This window comes from Triturus cristatus, chromosome 3_1 (assembly GCF_964204655.1).
Source record: "Triturus cristatus chromosome 3_1, aTriCri1.1, whole genome shotgun sequence".
NCBI lineage: Eukaryota > Metazoa > Chordata > Amphibia > Caudata > Salamandridae > Triturus > Triturus cristatus.
The window spans coordinates 1,034,640,596-1,034,655,512 of NC_140583.1; the positions used below are offsets into that span (position 1 = coordinate 1,034,640,596).

The following is a 14,917-nucleotide window of genomic DNA, read 5'->3' on the forward strand; positions in this document are numbered from 1 at the left end:
CGAAGACTCATTGAAGAGCTCTAATTGTATCTATTTGTAAAAATGTTAACTTTTTATTTAACAGAGGGGGGAGATGTAGTGTTGTGTGAGTGTGTAATGAAAAAACCTTTGTGGACCCTGATGGGCTCCATATAGAACTGTGACATAAGCATTCGAGCATAGTGAATTGAATCCAGATTTAGAATGTTGAGTTTGCGGTTACATGCAAAAGAATAAAGATGTGTTATACTAAGCTCCTTGTGTGGTGTAGTCATTGGCGAGTACCCGGGCTAGCAGGGCGCTACATAGATGTAATTAGATTTTGCTTTTTGCACATTGAGGTCATATGCTGTCTATTTTCTTTCTCGGGATTCCTTCAGGATTTATGACATTTTCTTGTTCAATTTTTCGACTTTCTCGCCAACGAACCATATTTTTCCTTTTGCCCAAGATGGGAACTTCGGTCTGGTATGATGAGATGTTAAAAATGTTGTTTCATAGCTTATAAAGTGCATAACAAGTTGCAGCATATGACATACAAACAAGAGGCTCCTTTAGCAATTCTGCAGTTTGCAATTTCTAATAAGCCAGGACTCTGCCGAAATCCCCTTTGAAAGATTCTTGACTCCGCCATATGAACTTAGTGGAGTAGCCGTGTCCTAGAGCCCCCAGCTCTTCTGCACTTCTAGTTTTCTCTGGGTGTTGCAGTCTTGCATATTCCCTTTTACCTATCTTTGATGCACTTCCCTAACATGATGTTTTCAAGGACAAGGGAACCCAAAGGTATACAAGGGACCATGGGTAAGGATTGTTTATTGAGGAAAAGGCGGTCCCTTGGTGTAGAGATACAGCGACCAATGAGCATAGAAAGAAGTTAAATAAGTTCTATGCCACAAGCTTGGAAATAAGAAACTAATAATTATTCAATCACATAACAAAAAGGAACTCAATGGGAGTGGGATTATCATGACTATTGAATATTTCATTGATTTATAAGTTAGCATTGGTACCAAAAAATTGTGACGTAAACTTTGTAGCATTGTTACCTGTCACTTTTTTTTAAATGTCAGAGTTGTATTTTTTGCCCTTTCATTCCCTTGCCCGTTGTCTCATGTTTGCAACTCCCATTGATTTCCTTTTTGTTATGTGATTGAATAAATATTGTTATTTTCTTATTTCCAAGCTTGTGGCATTGAACTTATTTCACTTCTATGCTCATTGGTTGCTGTATCTCTACACCAAGGGACCACCTCTATCTCGATAAACTTCCCTAACACGAGCCACCTTGAAACTGGAGCCTTTATTATTGGCTTTTAAGCCTCATAGCAGGTAAAGACGCCCAAAGAGTGGGTGTGGGTGCTTTTGTGTTAGCATTTTAAAAGACTCTGAGTTGGGATGAAAAGAGCTGGAAATAATTTTTGTGTGTATAGGCAAGCAGAACTCAATGGAGTTTGCAGAGAAGCTTATGGTGGAAGGGCCCACCACCTTAGTACTGTCCTCCATTGGAACATGTGATAAGAACAACGGGCAAAATAGTTAAATTCCAAAAACTGTCAAAGTGAACAAGAGGTGGGGATACTCTGTTTATCCGCTCTTTAAACAACCTTGAAAAAAGAACTAATCTCCTTGTAAAAAAAAAAAAAAAAACATTTTTCTGCAATAACCAGTCTTTGTAGAGAATACTGTAAATGCTTCGATTTTTAAGCATCCTGTTTTTTTCTTACAGGTGCATGATAGCCGATGAAGTAAGTACCCTTCCAACTTCCTTTGTCAGAAAATGAAACTTAATTGTACTTGGGGAATGTTTGCCCTTCAGGTCTGCTACAACCAAGGTTAAATAAGCAAGGCTTATCTCTTTGCTCGACTCAGTGTTTAAATCTGCAATAAATCTGAAGCTCTTTATTTTTAAAAGAAGTGAAAATGTAAATTGTTTTTAGTGCGAAAATCTTGTTAGCAGGAGTTTTGAAGGCGCGAATGCAGTGATAATTAGAGCTCCATTTTTAAACGAGCTAGCTTCTGACGAGATTGTCATGGAAGGTACTAACTGCGTCATTGTTTTATTTTTCTACTCGCTTTTACTGGCTGTACATGCACCTAAAACAAGTCTTGTACTTGACGGGTAATTATCGACCCCTCATCACATCTGAAGCTTCCTCTCATCATCTCTTTTCTGTCTCATCATAAGTAAAGGCTGATGATGCATACCTATTGTTGGATGGTGTATTCTGGAGGACAGTTTTGCCTTAACAGTGCAAGCATTGGCAAAGCCCATTACTTTGGCCTTTGCAAGCTTGTGCGATAATTGTTTTTTTATTTGCCCGCATATGCTACAAAAAAGAAATAAAAAGAAAACCTGTCCGCATCTAAACGTGGTGGCCATATTCTTACAATTAAAAAAACCTAAAAAATAGCAGCCACATATAGTTTTAATATAAGAGTCAGGGTTGATGCTGGCACAGTAGGCATGGGAACATTTTGTAGTTTTAACGGGCAACTCCAGAAAATATGACCTTATTGGTGCAAAGAAAAGGTACTGATGGCTTTAGATTGCTGTGAACCTAGTACCAACAAGGATGGCTAAAAAATAAAGTAAGGATAAAGAATAGAAAGAAAAAAGCATTGTCAAAGGAAAATATTGATATATCCGCCCTGGCAGTGAAGTGCACGTTTCTTTAGGTGGTTGTCTGGGCCGGAGTGGGGACCAAAACCGGCTCTGGCAAAGTGCTTGGGTTTGCGACTGAGCTGTTTGCCAGGGCTGGTTTCGGCTGATTTTGGTACAGGGGCCGGTATTGCAGCTTATTCTGAAAAAACGTTACTGTAACAAAAACGGCCCCCCTAAGGCCGAAAACCAGCCCCCACCCTGTCGGCCCACCAGGGGAACGCCAGGTGCCCGCTACAGCCAGTCCGGCCCTGGTGGTTGTGCATATGTGACCAGGAACAATGCCTAACAAACAGTGCAAGAGAGCAAATAGCTTAAGAGGGCAGACCCATTCATTACTTCATGCTGTATTCAGTGGTGGGCGAAAGCATAATGTAGTTCAAATCTGATCAGACCAGTTGATGATGATTGCTGATCCAAAGCTCATGAATGTATGTACAACGTTTTTATTTATGATTTTTTTTTTTATTTCGTGAATATGACTCCACAGTTGAAGCAGTCTCTAGGCCAACCCTAAAAATGCGCCTTAAAGTTTATGAAAGTTTGAATCTAAATTGGACACAAATATAGCCCCAATAGTGTTGATCACATAGAAACAAAATGTGCAATTATCCCTGTTAAAACCTTAAAAATCTCATCAGCAAAGAACCATAGGCTTGGGAAGGGCAATTTCGGATTACTTGTGAAGCGTTTAGGAAGGCTTAGGAACCAAATTGTAGCAAAACATAACATAACATTTTGCTTGTGTGTACGTCATGCCTTGGAAGTATATCAAAGATTTGTTGCATGGGTAGTTTTACCTTTCTCGTAATGAGAAGATTGAGAGGTGGGTACTTGAGCTGAAAAATGTGCGAAAATAAACTTGCGCGTTTGAACATTTGAATGAACCTTACAGATCTAGGTTATATGTTGCTTCACAATTTCATTCTTTATGTCATTGGATACTCAATTAAACATCTATACAAATGTACTTGGTGGGGTTCGAATCAGTGTCTAATCTCAAATAACACTCTCTTCTTCTGCCGACCTTCTCCTCTCTAGTCTGCTTTACCACTTGGAACATACGTGTCTGTGATCTATGATTTTACTCAAATGGCATGCTTTCTGTTCTACTTCAACTGAACCTTAATACCACCGCAAAAGTTATAATGATCTAAGCATACCCGTCTTTTCCGCTTTTTTCACATATACATGTTGAACTTAACTAGGCCATGCTTAACAGGCTTCCTCCTCCATTCAGTTATGAGTTTCTAACTGGCTTTCCCTCCCCTACAAGAACAGCCACTACTAATATGTTTACTTAATGTTTTCAAGGCTACAATGTGGTCACTGTGAAATATGAATAATAGCTAGTGAAATGTAATCTGCCCAAGTAACTAGTCAACTTCCATTCAATTATAAAATTATGTGGTTTATGCAGGCTTTAAAAAACATAATCACCATGTTATTTCCCATTGCGTATTATTGTCTTCAGTGGGATCTGTGCCAGTCACAATGCAGCGGATAACCCCCTACCAGCCCAAAGTTAGCCCTCTCATAAAATAATTTTCTGGGTAATTGATAACTTTTAAATGGTGACAGCTACAAACCCAGGTTTTAAAAAAAAAAAATGTAATGTCAGAGTACGACTTACAAATGTAAAAATAAAAATAAATTGTTAATTAGAAATACAGTTTTATGTTTAAATTGTCTTTATTTCAAGACCAAGCAATCCATTGACAAGCAATTCTTCGCAAATCAGCAACATGAACCAACAGTCAACAAATCAATATGAAAGGCACATCTTGGAGAGTTCCATTATGTAACATTTCTAGATACAACTTTTGAACTCTAGCATATGACATGATGGGCCCAGACAACGCAAAGGGGGTTAGGAAGAGAGAAAACACTTCTTTTGCATACGATCATCTTTCCATTTCATCTAAATATAAACCCATTGCAAATGTGTTCCAGCACAAGACCCCCCCGCCCCTCCCGTTTTGACCCTGAAATGGGGCCCATTATTATACAGACAACCAACAGGTAACTTGATTATCTGAAGAAGTCGAGATTGAGCAGGCTCTCTCATTGGTGCATTTCCAGCACACTCCGTCCTCTGTTAAAGAAAGTCTCTGGCCACCGAGATTTGATTAAAGTAATCTCTAACCCTGGGCGTAGTACTACGCTACGCTCGCGGAGCGTGCGCTACTACGCACTACGCGAATTGCACGTAGCACAGTGCAAAAACTCGTAGCGTAGCGGGCAGTTTTTGCTTGCTCGCGGTCCTCAACGTCAAGTTGGCGACAGCGAGCGAGCAAAATCAACATCCTGGCGAGACGTTTTCCTCGTTTGCGATCAGCAACATCAAGTTGCCGAACGGGACTTGGAAAATAAACCTCCCGGTGAGATTCTCAACACGGGGAGGTCAGGTTTCTCATTGCGAGTGGTCGCGTATGCTCGCGACCGCTCGCGATGAGAAACTACCAGTCCGCGTTGAGAAAGCTGCCGCTCGAGTACAAATCTACACGAGCGGCAGAAAACGAGCGCTTTCACTGTGCAAGATGCTGTTTGCAATGATTGCACAGTGCGGGCAAGCATCTGGCACTGTGCAATCAGTGCAAACAGCATTTCCCTACCGCACTACGCAGTTCGCGTAGCTACTCGTAGCATGCGTAGTGCGAAATGCACTTTGCGGAGCTACGCGTAGCGCTACTACGCAAAGTACGCCCAGGGTTAGTAATTTCTTTTCTCTCCATGATGCCCCTCAACTATTTCCTAAGGGCTAGCCTGGGTACCATTTCTTCTCATTATAGTAACATGGCTTAGCTCAGGGCTTGCATGTATTTCCCCCCCGACAGTTCAGCGTTACATTTCTTTTCCTGGTACTTTGATGACCCTTTCATATTGTCCTGCCTCCCTTAGTGCAGAAATTACAATCCCTACTCCCTGGCAGGGAATGATACCCTTGTTGAGAGCCTCGATCTTGATGAAGATCCATCTGCTTCATTTGGTTCCCATCAAACATCTCTGCCAGAAGAAAGCTTGAACCTCTGAATTTGTTTCTTCATAAGTGGCAAATTCAGGGACACCCAAAATTAATGTGCTTGCTTTTTTCACTTAAATTCTCCAGAAACTCTATCTTGGGTTCCAGGTGTTCATTGGAAATCGGTGCGTAGTCCTTACCTTTCGTAACGCTCCAAACCTTCTCATTGTTTTGCAACTCCTTCACGGATTATACTAGGAATCCCAAGGCTAGGATACTTCTGTGTCTGGGTGCTTTGCTCTTTACTTATGCTTTTCAATTTGCTATGTTTACCTCACACACACCACAGATGTCTTTCAAGTGTATGGATAAACAGTAACTGCAAGCTCAATATTCCTAAGGGTGATGAATGGTTGGTGTAACAAATTGAGTTATTGGTTGAGGGGAGTGGAAGCCCAAATCAGGCATCAAACACAATCCTGATCAGGGTCAACAACAAAAGTTACTAAATTAACCTGTGCTTAAACCACTGGTAGCTTGGCAAAAAAGCAGTCTGCCTCAACTTGGAGGCGCTCTGTTAAGTTTTTTGCAGCACACAAGCAGTAATAAAGTGAAAACTCAACACAAAAATCCCACACCAATTTAGAAAATAAAGAACATTTTTTTAATATATAAAATGAGACCAGAACGACAAAAATCCAATATGTAGAACCTGAGATATGCATTTTCAATGTTTTAAGTAACTATAGTGCCTAAAATCACAAAGCGGCCCATTCGGTCATCTGGTCGCGCTAGACTGGGCAAAAATCACAAGTTAAGGCCGACCGTGATGGTGCCCTGGTCGGATACAGGGACCAGGTTAGTCCTGTTGAAAAAGTTATCTTCTCACAGTCCGGTGTGAAGAGTTCAAAACTTAAAGATTTCACATGAGGAGCTCAATTAATGCCAGCCAAGTGTACAGGACTTGGGAAGGCTCTTCATGGGGATCAGGAACTTACTCCAGCAGATGCAGCAGGGCCAGCTGCAAGTCCGGGCATGGCGAGTTGCAGCAGTTCGACTGGGCAGTTGTAGGGAGGCCTCTGGAGCTTGTTGTGTCTCTGCAGCTCAGAACAGCAGGTCAGCCAACTGACACTTGGAGTCACTTAGGTTATCCTGGGATGAAGGAAACAGGTCTTGTCTTCCTTCTCATAAAGCAGGTCAGGCCTCAAGCAGCAGGGTCGTCCTCTCGGGAAAAAAGGGAGGCTTCAAGCATAAGTACAGTCATCCTCTGGGGGAGCAAGGCAAGCCTCAAGCTGCAAGCAGACTTCTGGTAGTAGCAGGTCAGTTCTGAGAAGAACAAGGCAGGCCTCAAGCAACAAGGCAGTCCTCTGGTGAACAAGACAGTCTTCCTTCTGTAATGTCTGTGGGCCCAGGAGGGCACTGAAAAGTTGGTCTGAGAGTCCAATATTAATACCTGATGCGGCCTTCGAAGTGAGGGAAGCTTCTAGGCAACCCCCACATCAGAGTCTGAATAGGTTCTTCCTCGCCATACCCAGGCTTAAAATGGTCTCAGGTGACAAAAGACTGGCGTCAAGTTCCTTTGCGAGATGTTAGAGGCAGTTCTTTGAAATGTATGTAGGACAGGGAGCATCTCCACCCCACTCATCCTGTCAACACCTAATCCCCTTTTTCTCACTGTCTGGGAGGAATACACAAAAGCCTAACTGCCAAGCTGTTAACAGTCATGTAACCGAGAACACAGGCTGCAGGGACCAAATGGTTAGTACAAGAAAACCCCAGCCTACTTCAGAATTGTGACTAAAATTCCGACTTTACCATTAGAGAGAATTTTACCTTACAGGTCATTTAAAACCAAACATGATATTTCTATTGGTTCCCAATAAAAATTTAGCATTTATTAACGGTAATAAGGTAACCCAATGTTATGCTATGGGAGAGGTAGGCCTCACAGTAGTGAAAACAAATTTGTGAGTTTTTAACCACCAGGACATGTAAAACTTGAAATACATGTCCTAACTTTTATATATAATGTACGCAGCCCCATAGGCTGTTGAGAGCGCCCCTTAGTGGTAACTTATATTTTTTTTAAAGGGAGGTTTAGGCCTGACAAAAGGTTTGTTTTGCCAGGTCAAATTAGCAGTTTTAAAACTGCACTACAGGCTGCAGTGTCAGGTGACCAGCCTGAGACATGTTTTAAAGTGCTGCTGCAAGTGGGTGGCACAATGAGTGCTGCAGTCCCAATAGTAACATTTAATTTACAGGCCTTGAGTACATTTATTACCATATAGTTGGGACTTATAATTAATTAAATGTGCCAGTCAGGTCTAGTCCAATGTTTAAGGTAGAAAGCAGATGCACTTTAGCACTGGCTAAAGGGCATAGAGTCCTAATGCAAGCAAAAACGAATTTCAGAAAACAGGAGGGGAGAAGGCAAGACCTTTGGTAGACGAGCACCCCAAGGATGTCTGCACTAACATTTGGGGACACTGGTTTAATAACTGTCCGAACGTCTTTGGTGGAACTGCCAAAATCAATAGGTTGTACAGTTTCTACCCGCACAACCCCCAGTTATCCATATCATGAGTTACGCAGTGTAATCCAGAAGACAATATTCCAATTCCTGTGTCTGAGACAGCTCATTTATGTCCCTCTTTTTATTTCTTCATCATAAAGGCTCCATGCCAACATGTGTTTCATTGCTATTGCATATATCGTATGTAACGTCTTCAGGGCTAGGAACAATTGAAAATAAACATGACTATGTATATATTACAAAACCAATTAAATCACATTTTACCTTTTGAGTACCAACTAGATATCACCACTGAAGAAATACTAACCCGTTCTGCATATGTTCTCAAACAAATAGAATATGCAAGACACACCAATCACAACAGTAGTAATTTGCGACAAGAGAAGAAAGAAAGAGGCTAACCGTTACCAGGACATGTTGTGTTCATTAACGTTTCCAACTTAGATGCATCATTCCATGCAACAATGTCCACATTTCTATGCCCATTAGATTCTGTGCCAGAACCAAACACAAATCAAATCAAATGACAATTAAGCGCACAGCTGCTTCAACAGAAGCGTCCCGGCACTCTAGCACACCGTGTAAGGCATGCCGAAGCAACAGGGGACTAAACATAGTCAAATAGCCAGGTTTTTAGTTGCCTTTTGAAGGCAGACAGAGATTCGATCTGCCGTAGTTTGAAAGGAAGATTTTTCATTGTTTTGCCGTCCGCACAATAAAGGAACTGCTGCCACGACACGACTTCAAGAATTTTGGGATCTGCAGGAGGCGACTATTGTTGGATCGAAGTCCTCTCTTTTGGGAGTATGGCAACAGTCTATACAACAGATAGCGTTGGGCCTCGCCGTGAATAGTTCTGAAAGCCAACGTCAGAGCTCTGAAATTAATACGTTGTTCCACCGGAAGCCAATGTAGATGACTAAAATATGGAGATATGATGATGGCTCCAGAACTCTCCTGATTAGTTTTGCAGCTGCATTCTGAATTAACTGAAATCTGCGTATGTAATATGCAGGGAGACTAAGCTAGAGACTGAGTAGTCCAGACGGGATGTAATCAGTGAATGAACTACTGTTTTGTTTGCCTATTCAGGGACCAGATAAAAAAATCTTCTTTAAAGTTTCCATCGTCAGAAAACAGACAGATAACATTTGTTACATTTGCGCCTCAAAGGAGAGAGAGGAATCGAAGATAATGCCCACATTTCTAACCGACGAGATACGATCAGGAGGGGAGTTAAGTTCAGCAGACCACCAGAGGGAAAGCAGTGGTGGCCATTTTGGTTAAAAACCAAAACTTCAGTTTTGTCAGAATTTAATTTTAAACAGTTTGCATCCATTCAAACCCCGCTACACCCCAAAGACATTCTTTAAAATTGTGAAAAGCTGCCTTTGTGTTATCTTGGAAGGAAAAAAGCAATTGGTGGTCGCTGGCGTAAGACACTACCTTGACACCTCAAGATTCGATAAGAGTTGCCAGGGGGGCAAGGTAAAGGTTAAAAAAAGCGGGCTCAGAGCCGAACCCTGTGGAACACCACATACCAATGGTAATACAAAATGCGGGTGCGAATACACCCATTGGGATCTGCCTTCCAGAAAATATTTGACCCATAAATGAACTTTGCCCTGAATGCCAAGATTGCTAAGTATGCTCAACAAAATGGCATGAGAACCCAACAGTGTGAAATGCTGCAGACAAATCAAGGAGCAGCACCATAACCTGTGTGCTCTTGCCACCCCTAGAAGGGCTGTCTCCGTACTCAAACCTGTCTGAAAACCAGACTGCGAATCATGGAGATTAGAATTGGCCTCCACAAAAGTGGACAGTTATTGATTGGCCAAGTTCCCCAGGATTTTAGTAGTAGCTGGGAGGAGAGACATGGACCTATAGTTGCTCATCACGCTTGTGTCTGCATTAGGCATTTTAAGCAATGGCAGAATAGATACCCGTTTCCAAAAACCAGGAAACATTCCCTACATTAGCGAGGCATTCCATATTTCATTAAGTGGAGGGTTAAAGTGCTGTGCCATAAGTCTGAAGAGGTTGTATGATAGAACCCACGCGTGCCTCTACCACGTATCCCAAACCACGAATGCATCTTAACCACACATTCCTTTGCCATGCATGCCTAGACCAAGACATTTTGTGGTATAAGCATGATGGTAAAGGGGTATGTGTGGGTAAGGTCGCCACTAGCCCACCCCCTCCACCCCTTGTGCTGTCTCTTAAACTACCCCAACCCCTTCCACTGCCCTAAAACGTACCCCGACCCCTCAGGCCTAAATACTACCTCATCTAGCTATTCCCCTCCCACTACCCTAAGGCCTAAAACCCTGCCCCTTTTACGTACACTACCTGACACCCCATGCTGTACCTTTAACTATCCCAACCCCTTCCACTGCCCTAAAGCCTACCCTGACCCCGCCCTAAAAACTACCCCTTCTACCCATTCCCCTCCCACTGCCCTAAGACCTAAAACCCTGCTCCATACGTTACACTACTCCACCCCCCTGCGCTGTCGCTTAAATACCCCAACCCCTTCCACTGCCCTAAAACCTACCCTCTCCCAGCCCTACAAACTACCTCCCCAGTCCCACTTATCGCACCGTGGAGTCTTCCTGCTTCCGTCTTCCAGCAGCTAGACTTTGTTGTGGCATATGTGGGGTTAAGGCAAGCGTGGTCGAGCTTGCGTAGCCGGAAACGCGTGGTTGAGACCGTGGCGTTTCGGCTGTTTCTCGTCTGAAGATGTGTGGGGGACAGACATCCTCCGGGGAAACAGACTTGCATTTTAATAGCTTATTCAAAGAGCTTTCTTCGGAAATAGGGGGAAAATCTTAAAAGATTGGCTTGTCACAGGGCACAGCACACGTTATGGTTTCCATATTCTCCTCATCGGTTGAGCTAATAGCTATGGCTTCTGACGGAGACTTAGGAATCTTCTCATAAAAAACCACAATAGCTTTTCACAAAGTTCAACCGAGGGGATAATGGCCATATTTGCCCCATCAGGTGACACAAAGGAATTAACTGTCTTAAACACTTTGAAAAGTTGAGCAAAACATTCTTTCATGGCTATGAGTATTTTTGCCGAATCCTCTAAGCGCTGTTTTATAGAGGGTCTTAGCATTGAAGTCCTACTTTTTCCTCCAATTGCGCTCCAATTTCTTGTACCGACTTTTATCCGTTCTAATTAGTGGGTATAACCAGGGTGTGGACGGCCTCAGTCTTTTTGCCACATACTTTAAGGGAACTAGGCGTTGAGTTAGTAAGTAAACGGTATCTAATTAGTCCAGTGCCTCAGAAACTCTTTGATTTTAAGGAGTGTTACAATTTCAAGTTCAGCAGAAATGACTAGATCAGTCTCAAATACTTTTCCAAGTGTGATCAAAATATATCTAAGTGCTGAGTTATGTAATTTGCCCTCACTAAAAGTCTTGTAGTCCTATTGTTCCATGAAAGTTCTAATTTACTCTACTGATCTGTAATCACGTCTAGTAATTGGATATATCTCTTGAAGCCTGGTTAGTCCTCATAGATTGCAGTAAGTAAGAACATCTACTGTCCTTAAGCCTTTATAAAATATCCAAATGACATCATCTGTAATTGACGGTATGCATCAAGAAAGAAAAAAATGAATAAATAATGAAACATTGGCTCAAGGGGACAGTTTTTAACAAGATTTATCCTAGGATTTGTCCACCATATACTAAGACAAGCATCGTACCATCAAGGTATTGTTATACCCAATAAAGAGTGCATATATACATATGTATTCAGAAATAGTTGTGCATTCAATTACCATGTCAGATAAAGTATTAGAATGGGGAACCCCTATCATACCGTGTCCGTATAAAAGAAGCCTTTTGGGGAGAAGCACAAGGGAATCAATCATCTTATTTAAGTTCTTTGTTATAAACCCAAACCTCCATATCGGGCAATGTTAGCCCCTTATTCAGATGAAACAAACTATATATCTATTACATATAGCTGTCCCTACAAGCAAAATAACTCACAGTGGGGGTGGTTTTAAAACAAAGTAACATTTTAAAAGTACTTAAGGCCATTTTTTTCCTCAAAACCATATACCTTCAGTCCATCATGTAATAGCCATGTCCTAAGCATGCACCCTCTTTTAAGTGTTCCCTGCATGTTATTTAAGGACATATCTCAACACTAAAACATCAGTTCTAAACCGTACATATGACAATTAATCAGGCCTCACCATAACAATGTCTGCGCAAAATTCCTCATACAGTGTTACATCTGACAGAGACATCTAGCCGCAGAGTCCTTACCATAGAATTATCCCCAGGTGCCAGACTATATCAGAATTTGTTTTCCACAACAGTACCTCATCGTGTGTCGGTAGAGGGCTTCAAGCGACTCCGTAACGAGGTCGTCCACTGGATGTGACATCGTCAGAGTCCATACAAGTCCTTCCCTGACGCGCTGACATTAGTTTCTTCCTTTCCGCAATTCCACATGGATCCGGAGAGACAAACTTCTGGCCATTTTGGCCTACCACCACGGAGCAGTGTGCTTTTTCTAAAGATATTCTTTGTCGACAATGTTGACCCCGCACACTAATACTATTTGCATGTGATGTCTAGGCTGACTCCGAACAGTGTAGCTTGTATCTTCAGCTTCAGTCATCGACGTGCCAGGAGCGCAACATAATGCTGTCGGCGATGCGGTGGTTGACGGCCCCTAGTTGGTCGCCATCCTCTTCTTCCTCAGAGGACCGCTCTAGGGCCAGCTCCTGAAGTCCTTCGTCCTCACGGTCACCTGGTAAGTCACGCAGTTTGCGGTTGATGCCGTGGCCTTCCCCCAACTTTACCACGTACACACTGTGTCCCTGACTCGCCTCCTATGCCTCCAATTTTGGAGTCTGAGCGAAAATCTGGGAAACGCGTTCTGGTATTTCCTGGCACCAGATGAGGGAATACTCTCCCTGCATGACATTTGTGGCTCTTAACCTCCCTCTGGTGCGCTTCTTGGCCTCAGTAAGGTTGGTGAGGCCTCGACTGACTCCAAACTGGCGGGTCTGTCCTCGGTGTCAGCAGGGCCCCTCTGAATCAGTGATCAACCCCGTCTTGACTCCGGTGCACAGCCTTTGGGGTTCTCACCTGTGACGGATCCGTTAACCTGTATCGCCCCTTCTTTGTCTCCCCTAACCTACGCCGACTTGTCACCTTCTCTGCGCCGAGATAGGTGTCAGTAGATCTGTCCTCTTCGGACTACCTTCCTCCACTTTCAGAGGAGCCCCCTGCTATTCTTTCCTTGACATACTGGTATTTTGGTGACGTGGGTGATCACATCACGGAGCCTCCTCCAGAGTTTCATTGGGTTTGGCCCTTGGTGACGCTAGTGGCCTTAATTCTTACCTCTTAATTCTACTCTGGCCTGTTTTCGCCTCCTTGCCTCACTTCGGAAGTTAGCTTGGCTTTTGCCACAAGTTGACGTAGTTCTGGGGCTACAGCTTACTACTGTGGGAGTGGCCATTGATCCCCTACTTGGGGTGCTCCAACAGGGCCAGCTGATTACTGAGCCTGCGCTTCCCTTTAGTTGCACCCTCTTTAATATTCTGTAGGGCACTTGTGCTAAACCATTTCAAGGGCCTCAGTGGACTGGTCTATAGCTCATAGGCACCATCCTGCCCCTGGAGACCCTCATCTGCCTTTTCCCGTGTTGCTCGGATATAAATTTGCCTTAATGAAATGGAAAAACAACCATTCCTCAACGATTTCTTCTTTCTTAAAAGGTATCACAGTCATAAATTAACAAGTTTGGGTATCTGATAAGGACACAGATGACTCTTGACGTCGGAGAGAGCTAGTGTGCACCAGTATGCGTGTCCAGATGTGGTGTGCATGTCATGTCCTGATTGGCTGAGTGTTTTTATCTACATGTGGTATCTAGCGTTTTGGTATTTTTGGGAAACGCAAGTCTTTGGCCAAACATATTTTATTGTGGCCTCGGACCTGTTTGTGGTGCAACTATCTGTATGTGGTATTGATCAAGGTATTCCCTGGGTGTGCACTTATCTTTGGACTAAGACTCCACGTGTGACCGGTTATTCAGTAGGCTTGGGTGTGGGTTGCAGGGCCTGTCTGACCACGTATCTCTGACTCTGGGTTGATGGGGAGGTCACCTTGAGTAAATCCGACAGAAATGGTACGAGTTCCCTGGAACTCCTGAAAATAATATGGCAGTCATTGGTGTCATTTTTATCGACATTCTTAATAGGATCTGCTTTCATGATTACCCCACTTTTTGCTGATGTCAGTATGTTTTTTGACTGGGATCCTGCTAATCAGGACCCCAGCCACTGTCCTTCCTCCCTAAATTTGACATGGTAAGTACTTTGATACCTCCACAATTGGCTACGGGTGTACCCTTGTAAGTCTCTAGTATATGGTACTAAGGTACCCAGGGCATAGGTACTCTGGGGGTCTCGCATGGGCTGCAGCATGTAATATGTCACCCATGAGAGACCACTCAAACTGTGACTACAGGCCTGCCATTGCAGCCTGTTTAAGCTGGTGCTAGCACCTCTTACAACAGATATAGGTTTCCTTATATCTGCGGTCATTACACTTAAATCCTATGTCACCCTTAAGGCAAGCCTTTCAATCCTGAAGGCATGGTGCTGGGTTTTAAGTGTGAGGGAACCCCTGCATGAGCAGGACGCCCCCTACAAACCCCAGAGTCGATTCTCCAGGCTTTGTAAGTGCTGTCAGCCATTTTGATACATATAACGGCCATGCGTCATTACGCGATGGCT

At 43.2% G+C, this 14,917-nt stretch overlaps 1 protein-coding gene across 3 annotated transcripts in view; it reads left to right on the forward strand.

Moving 5' to 3' along the window:
* Window positions 1-14,917, forward strand: part of ZRANB3 (zinc finger RANBP2-type containing 3) — a 615,617-nt gene that overhangs the window by 234,939 nt on the left and 365,761 nt on the right. For all 3 annotated transcript variants that reach the window (XM_085645762.1, XM_085645761.1, XM_085645763.1), the window contains exon 4: window positions 1,706-1,724. In XM_085645762.1, the coding sequence (XP_085501888.1) occupies window positions 1,706-1,724 (19 nt within the window). The remainder of the gene's footprint in view (window positions 1-1,705; window positions 1,725-14,917) is intronic.